General features: G+C 29.0%; 2 protein-coding genes across 2 annotated transcripts; one reads left to right on the top strand and one right to left on the bottom strand.

The window, feature by feature from the left end:
• Positions 1-1,187: 1,187 nt before the first annotated feature.
• LOC117208244 (centromere-associated protein E-like) lies at positions 1,188-11,862 on the top strand. Its single transcript, XM_033449236.1, has 11 exons — positions 1,188-1,516; positions 1,608-1,842; positions 1,922-2,156; positions 2,227-2,555; positions 2,649-2,766; positions 2,853-3,168; positions 3,249-3,459; positions 3,540-3,678; positions 3,746-11,044; positions 11,158-11,328; positions 11,415-11,862. The coding sequence occupies exons 1-11, from the start codon at positions 1,363-1,365 to the stop codon at positions 11,643-11,645; spliced, it is 9,438 nt and encodes a 3,145-aa protein (XP_033305127.1). The 5' UTR covers positions 1,188-1,362; the 3' UTR covers positions 11,646-11,862.
• Positions 11,863-11,913: 51 nt separating this feature from the next.
• LOC117208249 (protein Peter pan) lies at positions 11,914-13,928 on the bottom strand. Its single transcript, XM_033449252.1, has 6 exons — positions 13,773-13,928; positions 13,289-13,569; positions 12,997-13,207; positions 12,583-12,909; positions 12,175-12,505; positions 11,914-12,094 (listed from the first exon to the last, which is right to left on the bottom strand). The coding sequence occupies exons 1-6, from the start codon at positions 13,788-13,790 to the stop codon at positions 12,009-12,011; spliced, it is 1,254 nt and encodes a 417-aa protein (XP_033305143.1). The 5' UTR covers positions 13,791-13,928; the 3' UTR covers positions 11,914-12,008.
• Positions 13,929-19,372: the final 5,444 nt, after the last annotated feature.

Below are 19,372 nucleotides of genomic sequence, written 5' to 3' on the forward strand. Positions count from 1 at the left end.
GAACTGTTCTCCTTACAGATCAGAGAAAGTTGAAGTATTCGTAAATCATTACTTATCGCATCTTTACAAAAATGTAGAAACGAATTGAATATTTTATTCTTCTAGCATTTACATTTAAATAACAAAGGATTCTCAATAATTAAATTGTAAAGAATATTATAGATCATTCTGTTATTAATTTATAATGCTTAATGATTTTTTTGAAACACATTTTTACAAGTATAAGTTACTATTCTAATCTAATATAATTTTAAACAGGACATTGAAATAAAAACATTTGTATTTCTGGACTGACAAATCGAAAAAAAGAGCTTATATAATGCTAGTCATGAAAAATAATATTATTCTTTTTATATATATATATGTAACTATATATGATGCGTTAATTAATGTTTAGTTTTGTAGAAATACATATACGTATATACATATATATGGATATATAATAAATTATTGTAAACTTAATAATTGTAGTTTTTCACATAGTATCCCTTAAAGAACTTGGAAGACTAAATAAGTGAAGTATTAATTATTAATAAATATTAATTTTTTAGTATCACAAATATTATTAAAAAACACTGATATAAGTATTAAAAAGATAAGTACAAGTATAATGTAACTATAAAATGTCGAAAAATGTAAGTGCATGTTAAATTATTGATAAATTTTATTTACGTGATTGCAAGAAAGTACAAAAATTTAAATATCAATTTTATCTACTGAATCACCAACCTTATTACTTCTAAATTTTTAAATCTAAGATTACAGTATTATGAAAATTACTTTTGACTATAATTTGAATTTCGCAACGCGCCAAACACTTTTCATTTTAAAATGCATAACTGCGACGTCATTGGCTATAATTAAAAAATCTACTAAAATCTTTGCTCACGTTTACAACACACTTGCAATTCATATGTTTATACTACGTATTATAAATTCAAATTATCCTGATAATCCAAAATTTATTATAATTTCATAAATTAGGTAAAATAATTAGAATGTAATGTAATTTAAAAATATATAATTTTGAACTTTTGTAGATGTATAGTTTTTACTCAAATACTATTGGTCTACATTTTCGCGCCATTTAAAAACTAGAAAAATCGTATTACATATAAATGGGACTTACTTTGTATTTATTCACATTTGTCACCTATCTTACTGTTAGTAACTATATGTCGGAATAAACCAATCAGATTATAGAAGATTTAAATTCAAATGAAAACTGAAAGGGTCAGTTTTTCAAATGGCGGTTACAGTTTACAAGTGTCAGACAACATATAATATGAATGAAATGAGTAAATATTAATTGAAAAAGTAACTAATGATTATTCGGTGATTTGAAACAAACAATTAGTAAAAATGTCAGACAGTATAAAAGTAGCTATTAAAGTGAGACCCTTAATTAAGCGTGAAAAGGATGATAATTTAGGGATACAGTGGACAATTCAAGGCAATTCCATTGTTTCTACAGATCAAGAAGTGAAGAAGCGTGGAGATGGCGGTTTTTATTTTGGTATTATTTCCTATATTCATTATGACAACAACATTAATTCGAAATTTTTTATATTTTTATTAAATCAGTATTAATATCTTTATGTTTACAGATCACATCTTTGATATGAATGCATCTAATTGGGATGTATTTGATACTGTTGTAAAACCAATTGTTAATGCTGCTGTAAATGGCTTTAATGGTACGGTTTTTGCCTATGGTCAAACAAGTTCTGGGAAAACATACACTATGATGGGTAGTGCAGAAGAACTGGGGATTGTGCCACTTGCTGTGCAACACATGTTTGATGCTATTGCTAATACCAGTGGGCGTGAATTTTTACTGAGGTACATTTTTCTTAATAATAAGATGTAATGATAATATATTCATCATAATTATATATATAAAAAATAATTTATTTTGTAGAGTATCCTATTTAGAAATTTACAATGAAAGAGTAAATGATCTTTTGAATAAAAGTGGGACTGATTTAAAATTGAAAGAAGACAGTAGTGGACAAGTAATCTTACAATGTAAAGAGGAAATTACAAATAGCCCTGAAAATGTGTTATCTATCATGAAAAAAGGAGATAAAAATAGAAGAATAGGGGAAACTAATATGAATGAGCGTAGTAGTAGAAGTCATACTATATTTAGAATTGTAAGTTCATATTATCATACACTACATATTTTGTTTAAATGCAATATCTTAATATAAATTTTGTATTTAGACAATTGAAAGTAGAGAAGCTGGAGATTCAAATAGTGCTATACAAGTATCACAATTAAATTTAGTAGATCTTGCTGGTTCTGAAAGAGCAAGACAAACAGGAGCTACTGGAGAGAGATTTAAAGAAGGGAGACACATTAATATGTCTTTGTCTACCCTAGGTTTAGTAATCATGCAATTAAGTGAATCCCAGGATGGTCAAAAGCATGTTAATTTTCGTGACAGTAAATTAACAAGATTACTTCAAAATTCACTAGGTGGTAATGCCATGACAGCAATAATATGTGCTGTGACTCCTGCTGCTTTAGAAGAGACTCAGTGTACTTTGTCGTGAGTTAATTACTATTTTTAAATCACATATTGTATACATTTGTATCATCTATTATTTCTATTACTATAAAATTTGTATAATTATAATTTCAGTTTTGCCTCTCGGGCGAAAAGTGTGAAAAACAAACCACAAATTAATGAAGTCATGTCCGATGCGGCACTTTTGAAACGCTATGCAAGGCAACTAGCTAAACTTCAAGAAGAATTGCAGGTTTTTAATTTGAATTATTATGATGATAAATTTTTTATATTTCTCATTTCATCTAGAGTTGTAATTGCATGAACTTGTTATTTTAGAGAATAAAGATTGAAAATCGATCTGCAGAAGTTGAAGAAATGGAAACCAGATTGCAAGAAAAAGATCGTATTAATCAATTATTAGAAGAACGCATAGAATTACTAAAAACTCGTATCGTTTCCGGAGATAATATAGCTCAAGAAGAATCATTTAAATGCAAATTGAAAAGAAGACAAACATGGGGTGGTCCTGGAGTGTTTAATCAACATTTACCGATATTTCAAACTAAAACTGGCTTGCCAACGATAAAAGAAGTATCATTCGAAATGCCACAAAGAAAAAGCACCATACAATCTATAGACATAATGAATCAAAGTAAATTTGCCATATTAATTTTATTCATATGTATCCCATATTTATTTCAATAAATTTTATATTGTTTCCCACTTTTTCAGCATTTCAAACAGCTTTTACCGATTTTGAGTTAGAACTATTTGAGAGTGAAAGAAATCGTGAATCCAGAGAAAGCGACAGTGACGAGGATTATTTTGTAACAAAACGTAGAAATAGAGTTACATTTGTGGATGATGTATACAACACTAAATCTAAAAATAATGGTATTGATATAACACCAGAAAAAAGTAACATATCGACCCAAACTGTAAGGTAAGTAATAAAGATTAATATGAGAATGAATTATAAAATTGTGTAATATAATTTTAATTTATTTTTAAAAATTGTAACAGTTATCTAATGTCTCCTTCCACACCAAAACATGTTTTACGACGATGCATTAGTCAATTAACAAGAGAATTTGTAGAACTTCGTGAATTTACAACTTTAGAAAAACAGCTAACATGTCAAGGAAATCATTGCTGTGCACGAGTAAGTATGATTAGTTATGCATATAATGATATAGTCATTATATATATGTAATCGTTTACGTTTTAAGGAAGAGAAAGAACAACAAACTGAACAAATAAAGTCATCTTTGGAATGTTATAAACTGGGATATGTTACAGAAGTGAAAGAACAGCTTGCAGCTCTTAATCTTACAGAAGAAACAAATTTAGAATCTATAATTACTAAATTATGTACTAAATTGAATGAAATTCAGAAACAAAATATTTCAGAAAAAGAATCCAATTTTAAAACAATGAAACAATTTTCAGAACTAGAAAAAAGAATTGAAAATATTACTTCTGAAAGAAATGAATTTGAATATATTAGCCGTGAATTACGTGCAGAATTAAAGAAAAAAACAACAGAACTGGAATTAAAAATTATGTCCGAGGAAAATATGAAAAAAGAAGAAATGACAAAAATTTCAGAATTAGAAAAGCAAATGGAAAGTATTATATCAGAAAAAAATAAATTTGAACGCATCAATGCTGTTTTAAGTAATGAATCAACAAAAAAAATTACGGAATTGCAAAAACAAATTGAAAATGTTACTTCCGAAAGAAATGAGTTTGAGCACATGCGTCGAGAATTACATATAGAATTAAATAACAAGTCTATAGAATTGGAAAAGTTAAAGAATAACTCAGAAAAAAGTGCAAATACTGAAATAATAAATAACAAAATAACAGAATTAGAGGCAGAAATTGAAAATATTACATCCCAGAATAATACGTTTAAACATATGAACGATGACCTACGCGCCAAATTAAATCAGATATCGTTAGAATTCGAATCAGAAATTGCTTCAGAACAGACTGAGAAACAAAAAGCAATTGAAAAAGTATCTGAATTAGAAAAACATATCGAACAACTTAATTCAAATAAAAAAGAATATGACTGTACCAATGTTGAATTGAGAAATGAATTACATAACAAAATTACAGACTTGGAATTCAAAATTAAATCAGAACATACTTTAAAACAAGAAGCAATGGACAAAATTTTAACATTAGAAAAACGAATTGAAAATATTACTTGTGAAAAAAATGAATTTCTACGTATAAACAATGAATGCAATATGAATATTTCAGAACTAAAATCCACAATTATGTCGCAACAAACTGCATATCAAGAAGCAAATGATAAGATTTCTGAATTAGAAGAAAAATTGAAAAGTACAATATTGGAGAAAAATGAATTCCAACGCATAAATACCGAATTCAATAAAAAGTGTTCTGAACTTGAGGCACGAACAATGCATAAGGAAGCTGACAATTTGAAGGCAATTGAAAAAATGTCTGAACTGGAAAAACAAATTACGAGTATAACATCTGAGAAAAACGAACTTGAACGCGTTAATAATGAATTACATATCGAATTAGAGCAAAAAGATTCTGAACTAAACAATAAGATGGTAGCAGAGCAAATTCAAAATCAAAAAACAGTGGAAAAAATTTCCGAATTAGAAAAACAAATTGAAAATATAACATCTCAAAAAGATGAATATGAGCGTGTTAATATCGAATTACGTGCTCAATTAGATGCAAAAATTTCTGAATTCAATTCGTATATAAGACAAAGTAAAGCTGAAAATCAAGATGTAACGGAAAAAGTCTCCAAACTTGAAAATCAGATTACAAGCGTGAGTTCTGAAAACAATGAGCTTCAACATATCAATAATGAATTACGTGCCGAATTGAGTCGAACTACTTTTGAGTTGAATCCCAAGACGGTAGAACAAACTGAATATCAAGATGCAACGAGAAAAATTTTGGAATTTGAAAAACAAGTTGCGGATACGATATCTGAAAAGAATGAATTATACTGTATTGATCATCAACAATTATGCACTAAAAACACTTGTATATTAAAGGCTAAAGTAACATCAGAAGAAATTGAAAAACAGAAAATAATTGGAATGCCTGACCAACTAAAAATTGACAATATAACAGATGACAACTCTACAAAAGATGAATTTAACCATATTATTAATGAATTACGTACTGAGTTGGATCAAAAAACTTCTGCATTAAAGTTAGAACAAATTGAGAATCAGAAAGGAATAAAAATGATCTCCGAATTAAATAAAAAAATAGAATGTGTTCTATCAGAACGAAATGAATTTGAAAATCTGTATAACCAATTAAATGCTGAACTCAAGAAAAAAGCTCCTGGATTGGAATCAACAATTGTATTAGAGCAAACTAAAACTTCTGAATTAAAGGAGCAAATGGAAAACATTACCTCAGAAAATAATGAACTTAAAGATATCGACGAAATGCGTGATGGATCAAATGAGAAGAATATAGAATTGAAGTTAAGAAGAAACACGATAAATGATTTACAAGATGTAATAACAAATCTTCAAACTGCGAATCAAGATCTAGAAGATCAATATCAATCATTTTTAGGAAGTGAATCTGTTCTATCTCCTTCAAAAATAAATGGAAGCAATGCTGATACTTCATATGTAATTCTAAATATGGAAGCAGAGAAAAGTCAATTAGAAGGAACTCTCCAACTAAAAAGTCAGGAGTTGGAAGATATAAAAAGAGATGTTCAAAGCCTTAAAACGGACATAAACAAATTGCAGGAAACTATTTATCTGTTAACAACTGAAAATATGGAAATGGCTACAAAATTAACTATAGAGCAAGAGAATGCAAAACAAAGTGAAATTAATCTCCAGAAAACAATTGATGAACTTTATGCGCGTATTTCTGAAGTTACGAATGAAAAGATTACTTTAGAAAGTGATTTGACAGCTTTGAATGATCAGTTGGAATCTATGCATTCTAAGATGTCAGTAGTATATAATGAAGAACAGTTGTTAGAATCATATCGAAAAAAAATCGATAAACTAACTACAGAAAACATTGAATTGTCAACCTCTATCACAGAAAAAAATAAAGAGCTTGAGAACATCAAAGAAAGTAAATCACTTTTATATGATCACGATTGTATTTACACAAAGAAGATAGCTACCCTTCAAGAAAAGAATGAGTATTTGCTAGCTGAAAATAATGAACTTTCTACGGACTTGATAGACAAAATAGAAGAAAATGATATGTTGAAGGAGCAATGTGATATATTAAAAAATAAGATAGAGCAATCACTATCAATAAATAAACATGTTGCTGACAATGATGTAGAACATGTAAAGATGGAAAATAATATCTTAAAAACAGAAATTGCAGAATTAAAAACAAAAGTAACAATATTATCAGAAGAAAATACAAAACTTTCTACTAATCTATTAGAAACTTTAGATAATATTGATTCTTCTCAAAATGAAAAATCATATAACAGTACTTTGCATTTATCAAAAATATTCAATAATAGTAGAGACATCAATGAAATGGAATACGAAGTATCACTGGAATCAGAAGAAACACGGGAAACTCTGGAAAATGAAGTGATAGCATTGCAGAACAAAATCGATTACCTGACGCGCTTGAATAAAAAACTTAGTGATTTAAAATTAACGTCTTGCAGCCAGTGCGTACATTTAAGGAATTTGAATGAAAGTCACAGGATCCTTAAGCTTGAAGCGAAAGGTTTGAATCAAAAGTTAGAAGATTTACAAAGAAAGTTCGATCGCAAGTGTGCAGATACCGAGATTCTGAAAAACAAAATACATCAAGAATTAAATTTAAGCATACACGATGTATCTTCGAATGTTGTCTTTGTTGATGAAATGAATGTAAGTTTCGTTGAAGAAAGAATTCAGAGTTTAAATAATGAACTACAAATTTTAAAAACTGAGCATAATAAATTCTTGGTTTTATATGAGGATAAGTGTGATGAAGTAAAACAACTTCACAGTGGCATGATTGCAAATGAATCCAACACGGATGATTCTACATCTAAAAAAATCCAGAACAGAGCAGGGAATAGAATAGAACAAATTCAAAATCATATTGACCACATAAAAAGTGATATGGATGAAATAAAGGAAAATAGCATGAATTTTACTGTTATGCTTAATGAATTTAAAACTGAAAAAGCAAATTTATTAGATCAAATTAACAACTTAAAAGATGCTAATGAAGAATTACGAAAAACAATATTAAATAATGAAAGCACTGCAATAAAGAAACTGCAAATTCTTGAAAATGAATTGACCAATACAAATAGAGAAATTGAACAGTTTTCCATACAAGAGAAAGAGTTAGAATCACAGAAACTAATTTTAGAAGTAGAATTAGAAGGCTTGAAACGCAAAGAACAGGATAAAAATGCCTTGATTAATCAATTAAATGAAGATATCTTCTCTCTGAAAAAAGAATTAGAGAACAAAGAAGAGTTACAGTATCTAAAGGAACAATGCGAGAAATTAGAAAAAGATAAAGTACTCAGTAAGGAATTGGAGCAACATAATATGCTAAAGATCAAAGAATTGGAAGTATGTATAAATGATCTCCAAAAAACCTTAACAAATCAAGAATGTTTCTTTAGAGAACTTCAAGAGAAAGCTATTTATGTGGAAAAACTTCTACAAGAAAAAGAGCAAGAAATATATATTCTAACACAGAAATTACAAGCAGCAGAAACTGAAGTAATTAATATTAAGAATAATTTAGAAATGAAATACAAGAATGAATTTGATTCGGTGGTCCAACACCATATCAAAGAATATGAAAACAATATGCAAAAATTAAATGATACATTAAATAAATATATTGACGAAAATTTGAATTTATCACAAGAACTTACTAGTCTTCGAAATGTCAAAGAAAAATTGAACGAAATAGTAGCAGAAAAAGAATGTTTATTTGACCACCAAAAAATGTTGGTCCATGATAATGAAAAACTTCATGACGAATTAAACGAAATTAGAAAATGTATGATTAAAGAACTTAGATCGCTTAAGTATAATGTAAATTTACAAGAGTTTCCAAGTAAATCTGTAACTGAAATTTTTGTAGTTTTACTTCAAACGCTTGTATCTAAGGAAAGCGAAGTAATTAAAACTATGAGAGAAACATGTGAAAAGGAAAGACAAAAAGTAGAAGAGGAGAAACAACAATGCATAAATACAGAGAAACGTACTATAACATGGGCTAAGGAATTGGAAGGAGAAATTGAAAAACTCCAAGCAGATTTAATGGAAAAAGAACATGCTCATAAAGAATATCAAAATACAATATCTCAATTAGAGCATCTTTTAAAAGAAAGCACTTACGAAAAAGAAATATTTAAAGAAAAAATGGAAGCGCTAGAAACAGATTTTAATAATTTACAAGTTGAATTTGATAAACAATGCAAGGTTGATAATCAGCAAGAAGAAGCAATTCTTGTTGCTCAGAAGAAAGAAAAAGAAGTACATGAAATGTTTAAAACCAAAGAAACAGAATTACAGTCAAAACATAAATTGGAGAAAGAAATGTATGAAAAGAAAATAGATAATCTAATTCAAACCCTAGAGTTTCACAAAACCAGAAATTTGGAATTAAATAATACGATTGAAGGCCTTGAAGCAAATGAAAGACAATTGAAAAATACCATAGAAGTGAATTTGACTGAAATAAAAAAATACAGTCAAAATGTAAAAAAAATAAATACAGAACTTGAACAACTTACACAGGCTTATAATGAAGTAAATCAAGAGGTGGAGCAAAAGAATTTACATATCGAAGAAATCACTACAGTTCTAAAAAGTAAATGTGATATATTGTCTGAATATAAAATAAAATTTGAGACAATTGTGCCTGAATGTGAAATGCTAAAGGAGCATGTCAAAGATCAAAAATTGACTATAGCACAATGTAAAGAAGAAATAGACATGCTGAGAAGAGAAAGGGAAGAACAATTGGAAATTATTAAAGATAAGTTAAACTCGGAAGAAATAAAAAATTTTGGATTAAGTAAACAATTAAATGAATTGAACAACAAAAACGTTACTCTAATAGATGAATTGAATAGTTTGAAAGAAAAATATGAAGAACTTCAAGGAGAAAATGCAAAACTAGAAAGAAAAATTAGAAATAGTACAAGCAAAATTAAAGCAGAAGCGGAAATAGAGGAGCTGAAGGAATTGAATAAAAGGCTACAAAATAATCTGGAGGGTGCAAGTAATCGTGTGGTAGAATTTCAAGAAATTAGAAACCAGACTTTAAAAGACTTAGTTGATGTAAAAGGTAAATACGAATTTCTAGTGCAAGAAAATGACGAACTGAAAAGAACACTTTCATTATATAAGTCGAAACACTCGAATTCAAGTTCATTAATAGACGAAGGCAAATACGATGCACTTCTTCTAGAAAAGAATAAAATTGCATTAGAGGTAGAAGATAAAAAGATAACACTGAGTCAAAAAGATAAAGAAGTTAAAGAATACATCAGTCAAGTACAAGAATTAACTGATAGAAACAAGGAACTGGATGATGAATTAGAGGAGTATGCGGCAATAATTCGAGAACGGGACATTGAAATTTCAAAATTAGAAGACAAGATATATTCCCGTTTGTCAGAAAATGTACTTGTTAATGAAGCAGAAGAAAAGTTAAAGAACCTCAATGAAGAAAATGAGAAACTTCGCGATCAGGTAGAAGCACTTAAAATGAGATTGCAAATGGATGTAGAGAAAGACATTGAACTCCAAAATGAAAGCATTATTCGCGTCTTGAAAAAGGAAAATTTGGAATTACAAGCGAAAATAAATTCTTATAAAATACAGATAGATGGTATTGAATCTAAAGAAATACGCACGAATCAATTAAAAAATTTGGATAAGAGATTAGAGAATAACTTAGAAGAGTCAAGTAATTCTGTTAAAGAACTTGAAGAAAAGAATAAAATAATAAAGGAATTAGAAGCTCATAAATTATTGTTAAATCAGAAGGATAAAGAACTTAAGGAGTGTATAAATAAACTACGAGATTTAACAATGAAAAATAGGGAACTCAATAATGAATTAGAAGAATATGTAAGAACTATTCGCAATCGTGATGCTGAAATTTCAAACTTAAAAGTTAATTTGGGTTCACAGTCAACACAAAATGAATCAGATAGTAATATAAGACAAAAGTTAGACTTTTTCATAATAGAAAATAAAAAGCTCAAAAATGAAATTAAAGAGTTTCATATGAGATTAAGAATAGAAGCACATGATGAAAGTATACTTAAAAGTAGTACAAGAAAACAAAATAGAACTGTGACATCTGATAGAGATGAATACGAGGATAAATATGAACAATTGAAAAAAAAGATTCATGAATTAGAATTGCAGTTAGTATCGAAAAATGGAAAAATTGCAACTTTAGAAATACAAATTCAAAGTGAGAGTTTCCCATATCAGAAGAAATGTAAAGAACTGGAAGAACTTGTCCTCGCGTTTCGTAATAAGGTATGTTATAAATTATAAAAATGATAAAAAATTGGTTCTGAGTGTATAGCTCATCGAATCAAAAGGCTCAAATCGTAATAATTACTATAAATGTTCAAATGTTTTATATACAGAATGCAGAATTGAACAATGAAGTAAGAAAACTACGCAGAACTCTAAATGACGTTAACGCATGGGAATGTGATGTCTGTAGGCGATGGCGCGTAAACAGAAAGGATCAAGCTTGCCAAACAATACCCAATAATACAGTGCGCTTCTGTAGTACTAATAGTGGAATTGTCGAGGTAAGCAGAAATATCAATACATATTAATTTTTAATGAATTTCTGTAAATGCTGTTATTTACATACGAAGTTGTAATATTTATACAGGATCATGTGAAAATCCAAAAATTAGAAAAAGAGAAAATGTTAATGAAAGATTTGTGTCGGTCCCGATCTCGGCAAATAAAGGAATTACAGGATCGAATACAAGAACTAGAAGCACAAAGTTCGTTTGCTTTGAGACCGAACGAAGCATTGCAAGATAGATCTAATCAACAGGATAGCAGCATTATAAGACACAACAGGCATTTAGATATTGGAAAAAATTTAAAGCCGTAAATAATGTTAGATTTCTTCCTTAATCATACATTTTTATGCATATATGACACTATGTAATAACCGTGTATCTTATTCCATATCAGTAAAATTATTACTTCATAATTCCTGTACTATATGTTCATATATTTATATGAGACTGTAAATAATCGCGATCGAATTAACAATGATATGTATTACATTGTTAAATTTGTGATTTAAGCTAATGATTTTATCAAAATGATTTTTTATTCACATAGTTTATAAGAAATAAATTAAATATTTTTATAACTTCATTGTTGTATAAATTCATGTTTATTAAATAATATTTTATTCTATACATATAAAATTATATTACATCATACATTCGTCATAATGTTCAATGCTTCATAATTTGCCAAGTTTTTGTTTCTTTACTTTATATTTAGGCATACTCCTAGGCCTTTTTGCACCAACTTTTCTTTCAAATAAATCTACGAATGAAGATAGACCAAGATGTAGATTAAGGATGTTAATATATTAAATCGTTTTAAACGTATGAGACTAAAGTTACCTTTATCGGGCTCTTCTCCAATTTCATCGCGATAATATTGTGCATCATCATCTTCTACATTGTTCTCCTCAATTGATTCTTTTGCTATTTTTTGTAGTAACACTTCATTTTCTTTCTTCTTCTGCATTCCTTTCAAAGATTTTTCTTTATGTTCTTGTTTTTGCAATTCCTTCTTCTTTTTGTTTTCTTCTTGCACTTTCTTTCTTTTTTCCTTTAATTTCTTTTTTTCTTCTCGTTTTTTCTTTATTAATAATTTTTCTTCCTCAGATTTATGAATATACTCATGGAAAAGTACTTCACCATCTAAAAGTCCATCTTCGACTTTTATCAGCTAAAAGGATTTTAAACAACAATGTTAATTAGTGATTATCTTCGAAATTTATTTAAAGGAAGAGAATTATTTCTTACTTCTAGTGTTAATCTAGGACCCAATTCAAAGAGTCTAATTGCACTTTTATTATTTGCATGATTACCACGCGAGGATAATGTTTGTGGTAATGTAACATGATTTGAAGGATCATCTTCGGCTTCACTTTCAGAAACCGTTCCTTTTGTTAAGAAGTCGGAAAAATCTTCACATTTAGACAAATTTGGAATCTTAGCTTGAATTAACTTTTTGATACCTTTTGATACATCAACAGGTACTACTTTAATAGCATAATGCCTGAGATCAATGGTTTTTGATGTGGAATTATAGTTTAAGCTCAGACATCTACGGATTGTACTTAAATTAACCTATAGAGATATTAAAAAACATTCATTCTAATGAAAAACTACAATTAACATATATAAACTAGGATTACTGTCTAAGGGGAAACTTACTGTAGTCAGATTGATTGTTGGAAACATATTTTGAAACATAGAAGCAATAAGCTTCAGTTGCATACCTTCTCCACTAAAATTATTTAAAATTACTAATGGCGAATTTTTAAATAATTCTTCATATACCATTTGCTTTTTTAATAAAGATATTACATCACGTGATAAGGAAAAACTGTGTATTTTAAAAGTGAGCGTTGGTCCTCTTGGTAATCTATTACAAATTTATTTTTTAATTGTTCAATAATATTTATGATAATATATAAACATTTAACATTATAATTGAATTCTGTACCTGCAAAGTTTGAAATACATTCCTTGCTCCGTTCTTGTAAACATACACATGTGTGTAACATGAAATATACCAGCTATTGATACAAAATCTTTGATTGTATTTCTTTTTCTTTCTTTTAAAGACATTGCTGTAAAAGGTTCCATGATTTTGCGGAAGTCTTTAGTAAGTTCAACAATGTGTTCTCCAGGTAGACCACGATGAATGACAAAAGAATGAGGTGCTTTTGTTACATTTGGATTTTCTTCTGTATTAATTTGTTTATTTTTCTTTACACAACGACCCTGCATAATGTTTATGTAAAGTTAAGTAAGGAACTGCATCATTTTTATCGGTTCTATACTCTAAATTCGTCTTATTAAAAAGAATATTTATGTTTACATGGGTATCTTATTAATATTTAATTTATAATTTACATATATGTTGTGTTATTTGTACATATATTAAAAAAGCTGTTCATCAAGGGCCAATTGAAATAAAAAATTACCTTTTTACGGCGTCCCATGATTACTTTTTTATATTAAGGTTAGAATCTTTATCACGTGTATGTATATATAAATATGAGTGTATACAATGAATCGTTGTGAAGTTGGCGCTATAAGCAAAACAGGTTAAGCACATCACGAGGATTCGAGGTGTCATAACCACGTTATAATGAATGAAAGTCACTACTATTTTTTTACCATTTTTTTTTACTTAAGTACACTTCATTAACAACTATTTTAACTCATTAATCGAATATCAAAAATAATTAATCATTAAATTGAGATTTTAGTGTTTTTTTTAGAATATTTCTAATAAATTTTTGTTTCTATCACAAGTACAACAATTTTCATTTTATGTTTAGTAATATCAATTAATGTTCTTAGGCATGTAAAATTTGTACGTCTATACAAGTAATAGAGATGCAAGTAATCTAAGAGACTGATACAAGTAATATAAAAATCTAATTTAGTGTACATTCTTTAAATTGTTTCTGTCTAAACTACCAATTCATAACATATTTTTGAAGCTTATTAATAAAAGTTTAAAAATTATTCAGTGTCTTTAATCATTATGTTATTTTTAAGTAATGCATATTAAATATTTATTCGATTTAGAGAAGTTACTTATCTTTCTCTTTTCTCTTCACTTTATCTGTTTTATATTTTATTGTTTTCAAGCTGTTAAAATCTAAAGTCACGTAGAGAGTACAATAAGAGATCGCGAAACCATCCAACTTCCCTTCTCATTCTATTATGAATCCTGGAAACGACTACGGTTGTTCACCGCGTGGAAGGATTCATTGTTTGGAAGCGCGGGAACTTCGGTGCGACTTGTTAAGCGAAGAAAACTCTTCTCACGGTGCAAAGTTCACGGCCAGCGCGTCGATCTTTATCTACCTAGCCATGTCCGGGGATCCCTCGAGTCGTTACACACTAAAATTACGTCGCCAATAATGAGGACGTAAAGTCTTCGAATAATTTCGCTACCACGTCCTTGTATGTATTTCTTCACCTTGCTATTTTCTCAACGTTAACATATTCGTTATCGATCTCGTATCTTTTATTTATAATGTAATATAACACTAACCATATCCACTATATTGGAAAACAAACTACCGTAAGGATCTCATTTATATTTCTATTGTTCACGTCTAAATTTTATATGATCAGATATATTTTACAATTTTCTGTGTCCTGATATACTGTATGCATAACATTTACAAGTATTCTCTATTTGTTCATTCCGTATCCATTGTTGATTCTATATTTAATATTAAGTAGGAATTCTATGACACGTTAAAACAATAACTTTATGTACAATTAGAATCAATAATGTTACAGGTATGAAAACTACTATATATCAAACCGTGGTAGAAATCTTTACTTTTTACTCTTCGGGAATCAAAGCCTCTAGAAAAAGAGGCAAAGGTTCTTTATCGTAGTTCCGGCTTGATCCTTTGGTAGTACTTGCTTTGATCGTAGTAATTCGTCAACGGCAACACGGATAATAGTCGCAGTACGTTACACCGGCTGCGTCGAGGTAACGTCTGCCATATGCCAAGCTGAAAACCGGCCGTGATTTTTGCTGGCATCACTGCCGTAAGGAAATCGAAAAACAGAATATAAGCTCGTTCTTCTGCTATCTAATAGACGTCATACTTACGTTTGCAACAATATTTATTTAAATCTGTTATACGTATATTTAGTTCTTTGAACAATAATTGAAATTTCCAAATATGAATTTATTTCTTGACTAATTTTTTCATACATTTTGTTCCATTAGAGAGATTTTTTTGTTTGACAAATATCGTATCATATATATATTTCCACGAAGATATTTTAATAAGCATTTCTGCTCACACTCGTCTTATAGTTCCATGGGTTGTTGCTTATTATGTATCGTTCGATTTTAGATCTGCAAATGGGATAGAATTGTGAGAAGTATAGTAAACTGAATAAGAATGTAGATTTCATATTTTAAATGAAATAATCCAATTCGGCTTAAAGTACACCGTTGCATCTTACATCTGTACTCTAGAATACCCTCGGTTGGTACTTCCACTTTGGTGAGCTTGTTTTTAAAATATTATTATATTTTCATAAATATGCATATGGTGATTTTGTTTGTTACATACAAAGGGTTAACTCGTAAACGCATTTATTTTATGGCAATAGTTTAATAAAAAAAAACATAGCTAGTTCACCATTTTATTAACATGCGATTTTACCGTCATGGGACTAAAATGCAAAATGGTATTATAGAAGTTTTATTACATATCATACATATTTTATAATCTTTTTATAATCCGAACATTAAAAATCAGCTAATTATATAGAAGATGGTACGCCCCACCGACTTTAATAATTTTAAGATATGTCGTTAAAGTTAACATTCTGAACAACTTTTTCAAAACTGTTTTCTATACATATAAGCTGCTGCACGACTTTAGTTTCCGAGATATTCATAAAAATACTTTTACTACTTTTTATCTTGGTGTGGGTTAAGTTTGAGTTAGCTTTGTATACGGACATGATGATATTATAGATGTGTTTGTGCCGCGATGCATTCATACTTTATACGTACATATGAACTTCAGTCGTCTCACGTTCCAATTTGTAAACACAGAAAGATAAGAAAGGAACTCAACTTATTACTAGTTTACTTGCTTCAGCTACGCGAGAGCTGCGAACGTACATGTGTATATAATACATGTCCATACCTCAAGTTAAGTCAAATCTAATTCAAGCTAAGATAAAAAGTAGCAAAAGTGTTTTATGAATATCTCTTATGAAACTAAACCGAAAGGCAGTTAGATGTTTAGGAAAAAGTTGTTCAAAATCATGCTCCTGGTAACATGTTTGAAAATGATTGAAATCGGTGAGATGCACTCTCTTCTATATTTAATTACGTATTTAATTTCCAAAATTCACTATACATATTTATTATCACGTCAATATTTAGTTAAAAATATTTATAAATGTTAAGAAAAAACATACAAAAAATAAATAACATTATTACGTACGAACAAGTTTCGTATTAGATATATAATTAGTGTTAAATAATTTTTTATTTGTGTCTTAAAATATAAAATATACATATTTTTATATGTATTTTGTGTTTATTTCTTCTTAGAAATATTAGTAACATGAAGTAGACGTGCTATCTGTATCAGACGACGTCAAACAACTACTATAATTACAAGAAGAACTCGAACTTGATTCACTTAGATTAACGCGCAAAATTGCATTAGGATTTCGAAAATTACTCGGAATAACAAGGTTGACATCTTCATTCTGCCCTGATGATGAAATTGTACTAGTATCGCTAAATCTCGTAATTTTTGCTTCAGGCAGAAATATTGGTTTGAAATCGTAATTAACTGTTCTTGTACTGTACATCTCATAAGCAATTTTTGATTCATTCAATTTTGATTCTTTCAGTTGCATTTGTTGCGCTGGATTTTGCTGCTTTCTTTCTTCTTGTACGTTTTCTTCTTGCAGGCAACCAGGAATAGCATTTTGCATATTTAGCACAGGAAAAATGGGTTTATCATCTTTGGTTGGAGATTGCTTGTCCTTTTTTGATATTATCATCGGAATATAGTTCTTGTTATCATCGAAATATTTATTGTCGTTATTATTGGAATCTTTGTAGGTTCTTTTCTTATAAATTATTTTCTTAACGCGTTTTTTATTAATAAATCTTTGTTTACTTTCATTATAATTCTCGCCTATTTCTTCATTTTCTGATGATAATTCTACTAATGATAGATCTATGTCAGGTGAGAATTTATTATTATTGTAATTTTTCTGTAGAAATATATTTTTTTTTATTCTGTTCATAATAATTATTTAAAGAAATAAAGTTCCAATATTCTCTAATATGTTATTTATGTATTTTTATTATACATTTTTATGTATTTATTAATTTAATCTGTTGAAATGATTAAGATCATATATCGATGAATGATAAGTGTATTGCGTGTAAAATCGAATGCTCTTTGAGATTAACAAATCTTTAATACTTTTCTTAAAAATAAAATTCTTTTACCGAATATCTCCTATAGCGTTGAAACTGTACATGTTTGCTATCTGCTCTGGTATAAACCAAATCGTGTTCTTAAATTATAATAATATATCTTCCCCGGGCAGCTTAATCATAAGTCTCTTGAGAATTACCAAATTCATATTCTATTTTCGACATTGTTATAATTCATTACAATTAGAAACTATAAAATTAAAACATCACAATTAAACTCGGCGTTATCAAAAATGTTATTTACATTCGAGCACAGACTGATTTAAGTCCATGATCACATTTCATTAATAACAGCAGACAGTAGTCTGTGGTTATAATCTTATGCTATGCTGAATCGGTAAAGTAGTTCTGTGAGTTCTCAAGCATTGGACAAAAAATATATCGAGTGATAGATCTATCCTGTACCTCCATCTGTGATGACGTTTTGTTTACGAGTGTCTTGTGACGTTTTTTGATTTGTTCAAAGTTTGATTGTTGACGCATGTACATTATCATTAACATACTCTGTTAATTTGGATTGCAAATTCTATTTGTGTCAAAAGAACCGCGCGGAAGTTCAGTAGAGAGCAAAGAGGTACGTACGCGTAACAATTGTTTGTACGATATTTCCGTTTGATTCTATCTCCAAAAGGCTGACAAGATTCGAATCTTGTTATGCTAGTTGTGTTGATACAATTCATTTATAGCTTCTTAACAATCGAAAACACGAAGCATACTAAAACAAATCACTACATGATATATCTCATTCATTTCGAGAATTACTTTTAATTTAAATAAACATATTTGTAAAGATTGTTGATGAAGAGTAGCTATAATATGATACATCCACTGCTTAAAGCCGGATACAGAAGTATTTACTATTATGTATCGATTACGTATTTTACATCTATCACTGAAAGATATCAATTAGTTTATTTAAATATTCGTCTTTTATGATTCTTCTAAAATAAGTATATCTCGATCTATATTGTAAGGGAATGTCTATATTTTGTTTCTCTATATTTTTCATGTATTCGTATAGCTAATTCATATATCTAAAGATTGATTCTATAGGACAGATTATAGTCAGTCTAATTTTTGCGTCAGAAAAATGTATAATCGCGATTCATCATGAAATCTTTCGAAATATAACCTCTATCTGAATAAAATTAATCTCGATTAATTTAGCGTTTCGAGCAAAATAGCTCGAACGTATAGTTACCACTGGCTGATTTAAGTACTGACGTGTAACTAACGTGTCGGAAGTGATTATCATAACAAGAAAATTGTATAATATTAAGCATTACTTGGTTGCCAGGACACGGTATACGCGTTTGAATTTGAAATTATTCGATATGAGCAGACGGGTGTATCTTACTGGTTGGCTGGCGTGGATAAGTTTGTTTACAAGCGGGAGAACTGCGGCTGCATTCGATCCTCGAAGGTTTCGTATATTCAAATTGGATATCCGACACCGAGCGTAATACGAAAATTCAAAGTATCTGCACGTATGTGTAGCTACTATAGACTCGTGAAACGGGCCACGAGGACGGGTCAGCCACGAATAAAACCGCTTCTGAAAAT

The sequence above is a fragment of the Bombus bifarius genome, unplaced genomic scaffold, assembly GCF_011952205.1.
Source record: "Bombus bifarius isolate JDL3187 unplaced genomic scaffold, Bbif_JDL3187 scf7180000008058, whole genome shotgun sequence".
NCBI classification, from domain to species: domain Eukaryota; kingdom Metazoa; phylum Arthropoda; class Insecta; order Hymenoptera; family Apidae; genus Bombus; species Bombus bifarius.

What these genes read in the sequence shown, in the direction of transcription:
- LOC117208244 (XM_033449236.1), top strand. Translation starts at nt 1,363, where the DNA reads ATGTCAGACAGTATAAAAGTAGCTATTAAAGTGAGACCCTTAATTAAG. An exon ending in GAAATCATTGCTGTGCACGA is followed by an intron (nt 3,679 to 3,745) that starts GTAAGTATGATT and finishes TTACGTTTTAAG; the next exon opens with GAAGAGAAAGAACAACAAAC. An exon ending in TCCTCGCGTTTCGTAATAAG is followed by an intron (nt 11,045 to 11,157) that starts GTATGTTATAAA and finishes TTTTATATACAG; the next exon opens with AATGCAGAATTGAACAATGA.
- LOC117208249 (XM_033449252.1), bottom strand. An exon ending in ATGTATTTCAAACTTTGCAG is followed by an intron (nt 13,208 to 13,288) that starts GTACAGAATTCA and finishes AATTTGTAATAG; the next exon opens with ATTACCAAGAGGACCAACGC. An exon ending in CAACAATCAATCTGACTACA is followed by an intron (nt 12,910 to 12,996) that starts GTAAGTTTCCCC and finishes ATATCTCTATAG; the next exon opens with GTTAATTTAAGTACAATCCG.